Source organism: Oreochromis niloticus, linkage group LG13 (assembly GCF_001858045.2).
Source record: "Oreochromis niloticus isolate F11D_XX linkage group LG13, O_niloticus_UMD_NMBU, whole genome shotgun sequence".
In the NCBI taxonomy this organism is placed as follows: Eukaryota; Metazoa; Chordata; class Actinopteri; order Cichliformes; family Cichlidae; genus Oreochromis; species Oreochromis niloticus.
This window is the reverse complement of record NC_031978.2, coordinates 33,751,861-33,764,993: the sequence shown is the minus strand read 5'-3', so window position 1 is coordinate 33,764,993 and position 13,133 is coordinate 33,751,861. Positions and strand designations below refer to the sequence as shown.

Below are 13,133 nucleotides of genomic sequence, written 5' to 3'. Positions count from 1 at the left end.
CACACGCTCCACAGCCGTCCCCTTAATGTGGATGGGTGGATGTGGGTCAGCATTCCTCCTGTAGTCCACGATGAGCTCCTTAGTCTTCTCGGTGTTAAGCAGCAGGTTGTTTGTGTCGCACCACTCAGCCAGACGATCCACCTCCTCCCTGTAGGCGGCCTCGTCGTTGTCACTGATGAGGCCAATCACCGTGGTGTCATCTGCAAACTTAATGATGGTGTTGGAACCATCAGCAGGTCTGCAGTCGTGGGTGAAGAGGGAGTAGAGGAAAGGGCTCATCACACAGCCCTGTGGTACACCGGTGTTCATTGTGATTGTTGATGAGCAGCGGTTATCCAGTCGGACGTGTTGGGGGCGGTTGGTCAGGAAGTCCAGTAACCATTTGCAGATGAGGGAACTGATGCCCAGGTCTGTCAGTTTCCTGATGAGTTGTGAGGGGAGGATTGTATTGAATGCTGAACTGAAGTCTATAAACAGCATTCTGGCGTAGGTGTTGTTGTTGTCCAGGTGTGAGAGGACAGAGTGCAGTGCGATGGAGACTGCATCCTCTGTGCTCCTGTTCTGGCGGTATGCAAATTGGTGGGGGTCCAGGGTGGGGGGGAGACAGGATTTGAAGTGTGCTAAGACCAGCTGCTCTAAGCACTTAGTGATGATGGGGGTGAGGGCTACTGGGCGGTAGTCATTGAGGCTAGATGGGTTGGAGTTTTTGGGTATCGGGACGATGGAGGTGGTTTTGAAGCAGGCCGGTACCACAGCGTGGGCCAAGGACAGGTTGAATATGTCTGTGAGCACTCCTGCAAGCTCCCCAGAACACGCTCTGAGAACACGCCCGGGGATACCATCAGGACCTGCAGCCTTGTGGACATTGATCCTGCTCAGCACCGCTCCTACATCGGTGGGGGAGAGAGTCAGAGGTTGGTGGTCTGGCGTCATGTCTGTTATGGTTGTGGTTGTGGGGTTCCCTCGCTCAAAACGAGCATAAAAGTTGTTGAGCTCATTGAGGAAGGAGGCATCATGACTGCACTATGCTGTTGCTGTGACTCCAGTTAATTCTACAAGGCATGCTGTGTAAGTAAACAAACAACAGTTTGGTCTGCATTTCTTGAAAGATCACATCCCCCAAACTTAGTTTAGAGGGTCTACACTGTATATAGTGAAGTCTGCAAGTTTTCTAACAGCAAAATTTGTTTTGTGCCCAAAATCATTTTGCACATCATTAGAATGAAAGTTATTGGCCATGTTTGCATAGCCCTTAAAATGATGCTTTCATGACATTATTGTGTGTTGGGTGGTGGTCAGGGCTATCCAGACTGACAAGTGGGACATTGAATGTCACCTCTCCGGTGGGGAGGGAGCCTGAGATTGTCTAAATTGGAGTCTGTTCTATACCAAATGCAGAAAAAAATGTTTTAAGAAAGCAATTAAGTTCATGTTCCAAAAAATATGATTGTTTGCTTGCAGGACAACAGGAGAGACGAGTCCTCCGTCACAGATGGTGTGGTCAGTGAAGATGGTCGCCTGCAGGTTCAAGCTCATTGCATCTCCAACCCACATCCACTGCCACTGTACTTAAGGGAAGTTAAAGACTTTTGTTCTGCACCTACATTTGGATCACCTCGATCCATGACAGTCATTCAGGCAGTAATGCCTGGACTGGAAACAAGCATCCTTAAAATAATACAACATTCCAGCTCATGTGTTGGAATGAAAAACAAATGTGTTGTTTAAATCAGAGACTGCACTTGTGACAGAACAACAAATATTTTATTTTGATTATATAAGTAATGTAAGTACAAAACAAACTTGTGGTAGGCCTAAACTTATTTTCAGAATAATTACATCTGAGACTTTGTCTCATTGTAAGATTATAATTGTTTGTTGTTCAGCAGAACAGTGTCCAGTATGTTGGCTGTTATACTTTGTTGTGTTTGAAAATAAAAGTTGGGCTGATTTTAACATCATTACAAAAAGTGTTGTTAATTATTTTTAATCATATTCAGGTTACACAAATTGATTTTTCATTTAGTTTAACTTGAAATGTTTGTCAATAGGTAAACAATTAGTAAAGTCAGAAATATCAAGTTATTCTTAATACTGCAGACTTGCAATGTATAAGTTGTCCTAACAGTCATCTTAAGTAAGTTTTACTTAGTTTTTTTGAGGCAACGAGTTTCCTTAATTTTTTTGAGTTCTGGGAACTAACACGGCTGTACAGTGTACTCAAAATGAGTAAGTTGCCTCAACTTGGTCATCTTACGTAAACTTGATCCAATTTTTTTGAGTTCTGGGAACTAATTAGATTTTACAGTGTAGATGATATTGTACTGGCTCATGTTTGGTTTAAACTTGGATGCTGTTGTTATTTAAAGTTGTGGGTTGTGTGGCTTGAACTACTCTAATGTGGACTGTGTCAGAAAACAGTTTGAGAACCACAGGTTTAAAACAGAATTTCTGTTTTTCTCATAATTCACAGGCTTCTGTCAGTCAAAGGACTGACTGAGGGGGGACCATACACTGTAAAAACTGTGACTAGAGGTTACTTAAAAAACCTATGGCAACAAAGTGACACTTAATTTACTTAAGTAGATTTTAATTTCAAGTGACTTATGTAAAATTTATATACAATGTTAATTAAATTTCAACAAAAAACAAAAATAGATATTAATAACATTCACTTGTAAATATGTGTTGGATTTAGGGACAAAATCTCAAATTGAAAGTTAAAATTGCCTAATTGTAACAAAAAAATTAATTCATTTGAAATTAATCTCTGAGAAAAATTACTTTGAATTTACTAACAATCTGGCAAAGGTTTAGTAAAAAATGACTAAAATATCCATTACAAAGAAATGAAAACCTTTTGTTTTTAAGTAAAACTCAAATTGGATTCAATAATTTCCCAATTAAACTTTATAAATAATGACTGAATAGTAAGAGAAAATCAAATTAATTTAACTTCTTTTCTGAGTAAAATGAATCAATTTCACAAAGAGAACATTCAAACTTTTATTGTGGAATATAAAACGTATACAAAATGTATAATATAACATTTTTCTGATTGATTTAGATTGTATGCACTGAAATTCTTCACTAGTGCTTGCCCCAAGATAATAGGAAGAATAGGCCATAATTGAAAATACAGTTTCAGCCAACTTCTCGAGAATGTCAGTCTTTACTTTGGTGGTGGGCAGAAGATTTCCATTCTTTTTATACTCTCAGTGGCTCTTTCCAGTTACATTTCGGTTTCATATGAAGACTGTGGAATGGGGAACAGCTTCGGCCAGGGCTCACAACGTTCTGTGAACTTCTGCCTTTTGAGAATAATTTTGTCCTGAGAAGATGTGGTTGCAGCAGAGTCTGCACTGGATACAACTGGATTGGATGATGAGTGATAGTCAGTTGACAGTTGATCAGAGGGGTTGCCGAAAACTGGCAGGATGACCAGGGTGATGCACAACTTTAGCTGATCCTGGTCACTTCTGCGAATAGTGAAGTAGTCCTGAAATTGTGGTTTAAAATACTGAAGACTGAAGTCGTTTGAAATCCCAAAGATATCCTACACAACACTTTGCAGCTCCTCTACTGTTGGTGGGATCCCTGATGGAAGAACCAACTTCTCGATTTGGTCATCCGTGATTACATGGAGCTCTATCTCGTTCAACCTAGAATAAAATGTAAATGGGCAGAATTAACTTAGATTAAGTACGGTCAACTTGGTCATTTTCTGCTGCTTTCAAAACTCCTAGTTTAATTTAATACAATCATCCATCACAACCTATGCATAGTCTACATAATGATCAGCTGAATTTAAGTTGAGGGATCTTCCAACAACTGAAAAGAACACAACATTAATAACAATCGCACTCTCCGAAGTAAAAATTTTACACACACAAATTGGTAAAGACAAATTTGAATTAATACTTAAATTTTTAAAGGTGAGGTTCACATATAAAACAATGAAACTCTTTATTAGATTGAAAAGGGGATAGACCCTATTTTCTGTACCGATTTGGTGACAGATCATGACATGAAATAACACTATTTATATATTTATATACTGTATATATCTTCCCATATTTGAAAAGACGTCCTTTTAATCTACACAATGTCATCTCCATATCCAAACACCATTGGGTGTTAAACATAGAAATTATGAAAGACTTATGTCAGATTAAACACGTATTACTATATTATTTCCTGAATGTACCTTTGTCTTGAAGATCGTTCTACAGAAACATAAACATCGTGACTGAGCATGGGTCTCACTGATACATCGACCAAGTTTAACTGGAAACTTGCATCATCCCTCTATGTGAGCTGTGCCTGCACTAAAGTCACAGGGCTCCGACAGCATGAAAATGAAAACCAGTTATGTTGCTGGACTGAGCCACTTTAGCTTAATTACCACAACTGAAAAACACTGCATGGAGACAAAAGCTTCAAAAAACTGTGACTGACAAAATCCCGTACAAATGATTTTAAGTACATCACTCACCACTAAGTGCAAAACTTTTTCATAAAATTTTAAAAGTAAATGAGGGAGGTTACAGCCCATCGAAATATATCATTGATATATTTTTTAATATGGTAAAACATGTGGTTAGTCAAAGCTCTGAAGTAACACAGCCGCGAAGGCTTGGAAAGTGACCTTATGCTAACAGTCCACTTCATGCCATTTTGCGTAAAAATACAATACTGTCATTACAGTGGTCATTATTAATCTAATTTTAACGTATCATACTGTTTAGAACTTTTACTCAAAACTGCTATACTTTATTGTTTAAAACGTGTCGTATATTCGTACAAATTTAGATAATCTTACCTCGGACAAAATGGAGATCATCCACTGCTGAAGTGTGTGTGTCCTGCACGTGGCACAACTGACTACAGCGGAAGTGTAGAATCATTGAAATGAAAATGCTTTCATTAGTTAAATCTATTAGATTTCTTAATTTTTCATGGTACTCATACATTTTTGTTAAATCTGATCAATAAACTATTGCTTAATTTACCCCAAACAAAATTGTGTAAATTTAAATAACTGAACATCTCAAAAATGTTTAATTTTGCTTAGATTTAATTAAAACAACACATACATGTTTTTACTGAGTAATAGTTACTATTACTTTCCTATTAGATACTAATTAACCCAAATCACAGTTTTTACAGTGTAGAGATTATTGTGAACCGTAAATCACGCCAAACTACTCTAGTATGTTGCTATATAATCTATCCTGGTGTGGTGAACTTGAATCTGCACAGAACAAGTTCACAGAAGCTAGCAGATCCTCCAAACGAGATCAGTGTGGTGCGTTGTTTTGAGCAGCAGTCAGCAGGCACTCAGTATACCCGCTGTGTGACTTTGCGTCCTGGCTTTGCGCACCTAAAAATACCCCTGTCCAAGTACACAGATCAAAGGAGGTAGCAACACTGGCGAATCCCGCCCCGCCATTTAACCTAAAACCTCTCAGAGGAGGAGCATGCAGTGTGAGCAAAGAGCCGGCGACAACCAGAGTTGTACAGAGGAACGGGAGACTGGTTCGGGTTACAGGGACTGGCCTGGCGACTGGCCTGCAGCACATAGTGGGATCGCTCTGAAGTAGCAAATGGGACAAACGGAGCGGAACACAAAGGAGTAAGACAGAGGAAGACTCGGACACGGAATGTTTCGGTTTTGAAGGTTTATGTAATTACTCATGAGTGCAGCCAAATAGGTGACGAACGGCAGAGTTTACTCAGTATAAACAGCCTCCTGCAAAGTTACAGATCGGCAGGATTCTTTCTGTGCAACTCTACACCTGATGAGCTTGGGGATTGTTGGGTGCTTAGAGCCACACTCACATGTCTGAAATGGAACAGGAAAAGAAGTGGGGAGTCGCTGGTAAACCAGGTGAAAAGAGGCGCATTGGCTTGAAGCAGCCGCTGTGGAGAGATTTGTGTTGCGTGGCATTTTGCATCGCGGTGTCCGTGCTGTCTGTTGGAGTTTGGATCGTAGTTTTTGTGCGGACGTCGGAGCTGCAGTCCAGGATAGTAAGTCTGGAACAGCAGCGGCTTTCTGCGTGGATGCTGTCCGTGGAACAGGTGGAGCCTGTCATCCTGGGTCGTCTCGACCAGATCCTGGAAGAAGTAAGAGTCGCTTAAAATGATCAAAAGATTATTTTTTTATGATAAACAGAAATGTTTTTGCGTTATACTCCCCCCCCCACACACACACACAACTAATTTGTTTTTGAAAATAATTTTAGAGGTAATAGTAGACAGTGTCATGATAAAGATTAAGTGAATCTCTCATTTACGTATATATATCTATATATATATATATATAGATATATATACATATATATATATATATATACGTATATATATATATATATATATATATATGTATATATATATATATAGATATTTATAGCGCTCTTATTCAAAGAGATGCTCCATTGCTCTTAAACAAAGCACTGTGGTATCTCCAAAGTACAACATTAAGAAGCCAGTTGCACAGGTGTTAAACACAACATGCGTTTATCTTCTCTGAGATAACAGTGTGAAGGGCTCTCTGTGGCTTTTCACATCTGTTGCTTTTAAAGTTGCCCTCAGCGCTGCCCTCCAATTGATCACAGCTACACCAACAAGCACCTAACAGCCTGCACGGTGTTTAAAGATCCACAGGGAGCCGGCTTTCCCTTCCTCTAGTTGCTGTAGCCCAGCTTTTATCCCCCCCCACAACACACACACACAGACACACACACACACAAACACAGACTCCTCGACCCCTTTCACTAGGACCAGTTAAATGCATTTAACAGGAGGAAAAATGAGCACGTGGTGGTTAGTGCAGAGCTTGCTTGCAGTCTCAGACCTGAAGTCAGGATGTGTTCAGTACTCAAACTCACCTAAACCCTTATACCTCAGTCAAAGGAAGCAGATTATATACAACTGTCCTGTAGACCACCAGCAACTCAGACAATATTTTATATTAATCATGTCTGTCAGTGATGGTCATCAGTTAGCACAACAATAGCTGGAATTTAGGCTGTGTGCTTTTCTTGCTAAAGATGGATGACAGTTTTAGTCCAAATATAGCCCAGGGAGGGTGTCAAATTCTGGAGCCACAGTACTTTTGAAGAGAAATCTTGGGATTACAAAATGACATAGAAAGCCAGGGATTTTACTTGGGTTTATGTCTACTTTGATAGAAACTTTGTATAAATGCAAACGTTTATTTCCTGTGAGCAAATGATAATGTTACTAAATGGTATAAATCTAAAAGTAGTTTATTTCTTTGCACTGTAGTTTGAGATGTAGGACCTACTAACATATGAGTGAAAATAAAACAAACAAACAATAATAAAAAAACAAAGTGAAGTTTTACAGTCAGTTTGAGCCATTCAAAGATCCAGTTTCAGTGCCTGTGCCTCCAGGGGGGCCCAGTGGAGAGGATCTGTTTCCAGACAGGCCCAGGGTGATGTAGCTTGTCTCTTTGTTTAGCACTGTGAGTATAAATAGTCATTATTAATGGGACACGAGCACAGATGTGCCCTTCTGTACAGAGAGACAGAAAGAGGAAGACAGAGAAATCTGTGGGATTTTCACCCAACGCTGTCCAGAATCAGCCACGCTGTTTCCTTCAGTGATGACCAATTTCCTCTTTTGTGGAAAATATGGCCAGGAGATGTGGTCCTTATTGGACCTTATTGTTTGCAGTCCTGGGGAGGAAGTTGCATCTTTTTACCTTGACGTTAACACTACATATACTATTGCAATACTCTATATTGCCATATTTATTTACTCGCCCATCCAAATAATTGAATTCAGGTGTTCCAATCAGTCTCCTGGCCACAGATGTGTAAAATCAGGCTTGTCGGTGTACAGACTTGAAGAATCCCAGCGTGCTACTGTGATTGGACGTTACCTTGCAACAGGTCCAGTCATGAAATTTCCTTGCTACTGAATACGTCGAGCTCAGGAGGTAGAAGAGGTCATCTACTAATCGGAAGGTTGGTGATTTGATCCCTGGCTCCTCCAGCCGCCATGTATCCTTGGGCAAGACACGAACCCCATGTTGCTCCTGAGATGCATCCATCAGAATATGAATGTGTGTGAATGTCAGACAGAGAGGACTGACATAGACAAATGACTCTCCACCTTTTAGTTTTAGAACTGCAGAGCTCCTACAGTTTATATAATCTACCAGTGAAGAGGACAAAAGTTTGCACCACACCTATTAATCTTTGAAATCAGATATTTTTATTTCCTTTGCCAGAAGTGTATAAAATGAAGCCCCCAGCCATCCAATGTGCCTTTACAAACATCTGTGGAAGAATGGGTCAGTCCTGTAATATGATGCAGTAAATCAGTCTGCTCTCCTACATATCCCACTAACAAAGATAAGAGGTATCATCGCCAAATGGAAGTGTTTAGGAATCACAGGGTGTCCATGGCCAAACAACCGCTGTACGTTTAATGTGTAGGTCGGCCAGTCTATCTACTCTTATACTTCAACATTCAGCACAATATTTGGACAATCAGCAAATGTTTTTGATGAGTGAAAAAATATATCTGTCATAATTTTAAAGATTCAGTATGAAGTTGCATTAAAACAGCATAAAAACAGCATTCTTCATAACATGTCATGAGGGTTAAACAATTCAGCTGTTAATGAGGTAATGATCTGTGTGCCTGCTGTAGCTGCTGTTGTTTGTCTTAATTTATTCATATTTTTTAATACTAATCATTATTTTTGACAACCCTAGCTATTAATGTGTTTATTTGCCCATGTAAACACTGTTGGCTGACAGTTTGAGTGCAAATGAAACGCTGCAGCTGAACAACAAGCTTTGAAATGAGACAAGCAAAAATCCCTCATTTGAGCTTTGTCATAAAGTTTAGATTAAGATAAAGAAAATGATTGTTTTTATAACAATCCATCAATGATTCCTGGAGTTACGTTTACATGTGTTAAAATCAGGGTCGAGAGAATATTTCGGCCGGGGTCTGTGGAGGTGGGACAGTGGTCTGAAGGGTCACCCACTCTGTGACAAAGGAACCCACTGTGATGCTCATGATTGTGTATTTATTCATTCATTATCTGGACTCACACAGTTCCTGCAGTTTCCCATAAATTATTTTCCCTACATCCAGGTTGAGGGGTCATGATGATGATGATGATGAGGCTTTGACTGAACAATCACAAAAACAATACAGAAAATATTCACAACAAATATAAACACTGTGTGGAGGCTGAGAGCAAACTGCATGGCTGCTCATTGAGACCAGGCTGAACTCTGTTAATTCTCACCTACCTGCCAGCACACGTTTCACATAACTCACCACATAAAGATTGTTGGTCACGTATTTGAGGAACATATATCTGTTAGACTGTTGCTTTCACAGCAACAGTCTAACAGATATACAAAACTTTTTCACAAAATGTTTGAACCAGAGTATCAAAGTGAATCACAAAAGTGATATAATACAGTAGTATTATTAATAAGCAGTAGCAATAATGCTATAATAATATAGTCTATAATAATAATGAGTAATCCTAAAATTATAGATGATGTCACAAACACAGTTCTGACAGTGAGTAGAGCAGCACCACCTCCTGTTGTTGGAGTGAAAGGCCGATTCAAAGCTACTCTGGCAGAGTCAAAATAAGTGATAAGTCATGCAGGGGTTAAAACCCTGTAAAGGAAATGAGAACACTCTGGCTGTAATTACTAAACTCTAAATGCAACAGTTTTGTTAAACTAGTTGAATTAAAGTTGAGAGTATGTACTTCACTCTCACTGTGATTGTTGGTAGTCTGCAGAGGCAACACTACAAAAGCAGACTGTACAGATCCGCGTTACCCAGATGAATGGAGATGCATTCGAGTGTAGGTGAATATTAATGTGAGGACTTTAAAGGCAGTGCTTTGCATTTCTCCCCCTCTGACAGACTCCTGTTTCTGTGACCTTTGACATGGGCAGAGCTGATTGCTGCAGACGAACTGATTCTTCACTCTCTATTATTCCTATTATGTAGCCTAGAAGCTGTGTCTTTAAGTATTGTTGCAGGCTGCCTGGCTCCCTTAAAGCCGCTAAAGATTTCTCCAGTTGTGAGTGGGGTCTGCCAATATCAACCGAATAAATTCCTGTAAGTATTCATGAATAATATAAAGTGGGCTAAGAGAATTTTGAGTGCAGTCCTACAATTGCTTTCACATGAGAGTTTTGAAGGACACGAGCGCTAAAGTTTGGTTATTTTAGGCGAATCTGATGTTTCAGTTTCACATGTAACCCTGTACTTAAGGAATAAAGCACTCACAGAATGCCTGCAGGACGCAGTTTACTGACATTGGGCTGCTCTCCAGCCATTATGCTTCTTAAAGCTTGAAACAAAGCACTTATTAGATCATTGAACAGTGAAACTGCCTTAAATTGGACTCGGGCTCCGTCTAACAATGAGGAGTCGCGATAAGCAGTTTTGAACTTCTCTTTATGAGCACCACCCCGAAAGTTTTCACCCTTATATAACAACTTTAGTTATGCTCATGTGACACATTTGCCTGTTTACACGATAACTAAAGTGGACACCAAACTAACAGGCACTACTGAAGCAGTCATCAGAATCACAGTGTCTTCATAACATCCCCTTCAACACCTGTTGCAGGCATCTAAATGCCTTCCTGGCATTCGTCTGCCAGTAACCAACACCAGCGAGACCCAAAGCTGTGATGTCGAGAATGTACTCGGATGGTTATGTATTTTGTTCAGTGTCAAATGATATAAGCATTTAAAAAAATCAAAGCTATCCAATAAAATCTTATTTTGACAAAAGTCACAAAAATTTCATTTTTATGATAAAGGTTTTATGATGAAGTATCGATGTGAATTCTTTTTGTACACACGATAGCAAAACAAGCAAGACATGAAAAAGGGACCAGTTGCTCATGTCACGTCAGTATTCATCCAAAGCCAGTTGCTGTGTCCACACAGCGTGATTTGTAGTCAGAGCCAATCCCCTAACCTTAACACATCCCTAACCCTAAAGCTGCAGTTGCCACAGCTGACTTTGGTGAGGTTTGGTGATGACCGATGGAAGAAATGCTTCAAATAAAGTCTCTTATATATGAAAATGCTGCATTGTTACATTTTTCAGGGAAATCAAAGGTAGTTGATCAGAAAAATGTTCTGAAATTTGATGATTTGAGATGAATGAAAATTTTTTTGACAGTTCCTAAAATATTCCAGGTAAGGTTGTGAATTCAAGTACAGCATGGATGCTTTTAACGATCAAGCATCGTAGAACTGTATGCTCTGTGGAATGACACTACAGTAATGTAAAAGGACAGTGTTCCACTTTGTTAGGTACACTTGCAGGGTGCAGTGCTTCTCTCAGAGAGAAAAGGCTCTCTTTTCTCATGTCTCACCTCCATCATTTGAATATATCTGTGGATTGGTTAGCCCCTGTCTCACCATACTCTGGCTGTTGCCGTCTGTGGCAAACTTACCACTGGCTCATGTGGGACATGTAAGCTTGACCTTTCAGTGTGTTGGTAATTGGCTTAGTGCGTATGAAAGTGTGAATGTTAGATAGAAAGCACTGACATAGAAAGAAGTGCTTGTGTGAATGAAGCCCTGTGAGTGCTCAGAGTAGAAAAGTGCTTTATAAGAACCAGACCATTTACCATCAATTTCACATCTCTGCCACTTTATTTGGCACACCTATTTTAACTCTACATAAACAAGTTATTTATGTAAAACTCTGCTTCCTTCCACAGCTAATCACAGTCCACAAATAGCAACAATCCCAATACAATCTTCAGGAATTGCAAATTCTGGTTGTCGTTCTTCTATGTTGCTTAGCCAGGATTAATAATGAGTTCACCAGTTGTTCAACATTGAGTGTCACTTCAGCTCTTTGTATGTTAGAACTTCACTCTTCTTTGCGACAACAACAACACCAAGAGCAACAGTGGCCCACAGACTGGCTGTAACACTTTGTGCACTGCCTGCATCTGACAACAGAACTCTCTGTGGAGCGAGTTGAGTGGACACACCCTCTGCTCCACCATATATTCTGCTTCAGATTGTGTGTGGGATTTTGTCTGAGGGTGTAGCTGGGTGTGAAGTGCACTGGGATGTCTCCTGATAAACCTGCTACATAAGGAACATGTTGTCTGACTTTCTTCCCTGTGCATCTTTGCTGATTTGTTGAAGTTGTGAGTTTTATGAGTTTTCTTTACATGTTTGTCTTTTCTTTTCCGTATGGTTTAGCAGAAATGTTTTCTGCCTGATGTTGCAGGGTCCTGATTACCCCAAGTTTGTGTTCCACAGGGTGGTGGGACTCAAATATTAGGTAGTGGTCTGTGTGTGTGGGCTTCTGGTAAACTTCAGTGTTGATGTTTCCGTCTTCCTCAGTGCACACAGCACAGTCCAGAAACAGTTCATCTTTGTGTCATCCCTGGTGAACTTTATATGTCTATCCAAGAGTTGATGGGAGCAGTGAAGGATTTTACTTGTTGGGTTTTGATTTTGACATCAGAATATCTTTCCCAGTGGTTAGGTGCTGTCTGCTTGAAGGAGCCTAGGGTGTCACTTTTCACTTCCTCCATGTAAAGGTTGGCTACAATGGGTTACAAAAGTGTGGTGGTGAGGCAGTGGTGTAACAAATCTGACTGGGGGTAAAGCTGGGTCTGTTATCTAGGGAACTGTCAGTTATCTGCTTCAGTTGTAAGTATATAAGTGATGAGACCACATCACTATGGAAGGACACCATCTGGATTCAGCTCAAGTTTGCAGAGTGTGTTGGTGAAGTCAGTTGAGTGTTTGATGTGATGGGGTGTGTTCCCCACGAGTGGATTTAGGATGTTGGTGATGTGCTTGTTGTAGGTGGCTGAGTTAATCCCGCTAACAATAGGTCTGTTTATTTTTAGATCTTCAAAAGGCCATATATACAAGGTATAGCATAAGGTGGTGGTCTGTGGGGCGGTCAATAGCTTTCCCCCCCTCAAGTTATTGTAGACAGCTGATGACTTTTGATTTTGTAGAGGCTTGTTTTATCTCACCTTAAGACTTCATAAGAATGGCTGTCACTGAGGACTGTAGTAATTTCAATGAGAAAATCAGTTGAGTTAGAACAACAGTAACCTT

At 40.0% G+C, this 13,133-nt stretch overlaps 2 protein-coding genes and 1 long non-coding RNA gene across 14 annotated transcripts in view; 1 reads left to right on the top strand and 2 right to left on the bottom strand.

Moving 5' to 3' along the window:
- Nucleotides 1-13,133, bottom strand: part of rasgrp3 (RAS guanyl releasing protein 3 (calcium and DAG-regulated)) — a 562,943-nt gene that overhangs the window by 439,861 nt on the left and 109,949 nt on the right. The window lies entirely within an intron of this gene.
- LOC109202480 (uncharacterized) lies at nucleotides 2,994-5,319 on the bottom strand. The gene is made up of 2 exons (XR_002062414.2): nucleotides 4,823-5,319; nucleotides 2,994-3,662 (listed from the first exon to the last, which is right to left on the bottom strand). It is a non-coding gene; the product is annotated as an uncharacterized LOC109202480 (long non-coding RNA).
- LOC109202475 (collagen alpha-1(XIII) chain) overlaps nucleotides 5,484-13,133 on the top strand; it is a 61,520-nt gene continuing 53,870 nt past the window's right edge. For all 3 annotated transcript variants that reach the window (XM_019360047.2, XM_025897314.1, XM_019360048.2), the window contains exon 1: nucleotides 5,484-6,126. In XM_019360047.2, coding sequence (XP_019215592.1) covers nucleotides 5,842-6,126 — 285 coding nt within the window. In that variant the 5' untranslated portion in view covers nucleotides 5,484-5,841. The remainder of the gene's footprint in view (nucleotides 6,127-13,133) is intronic.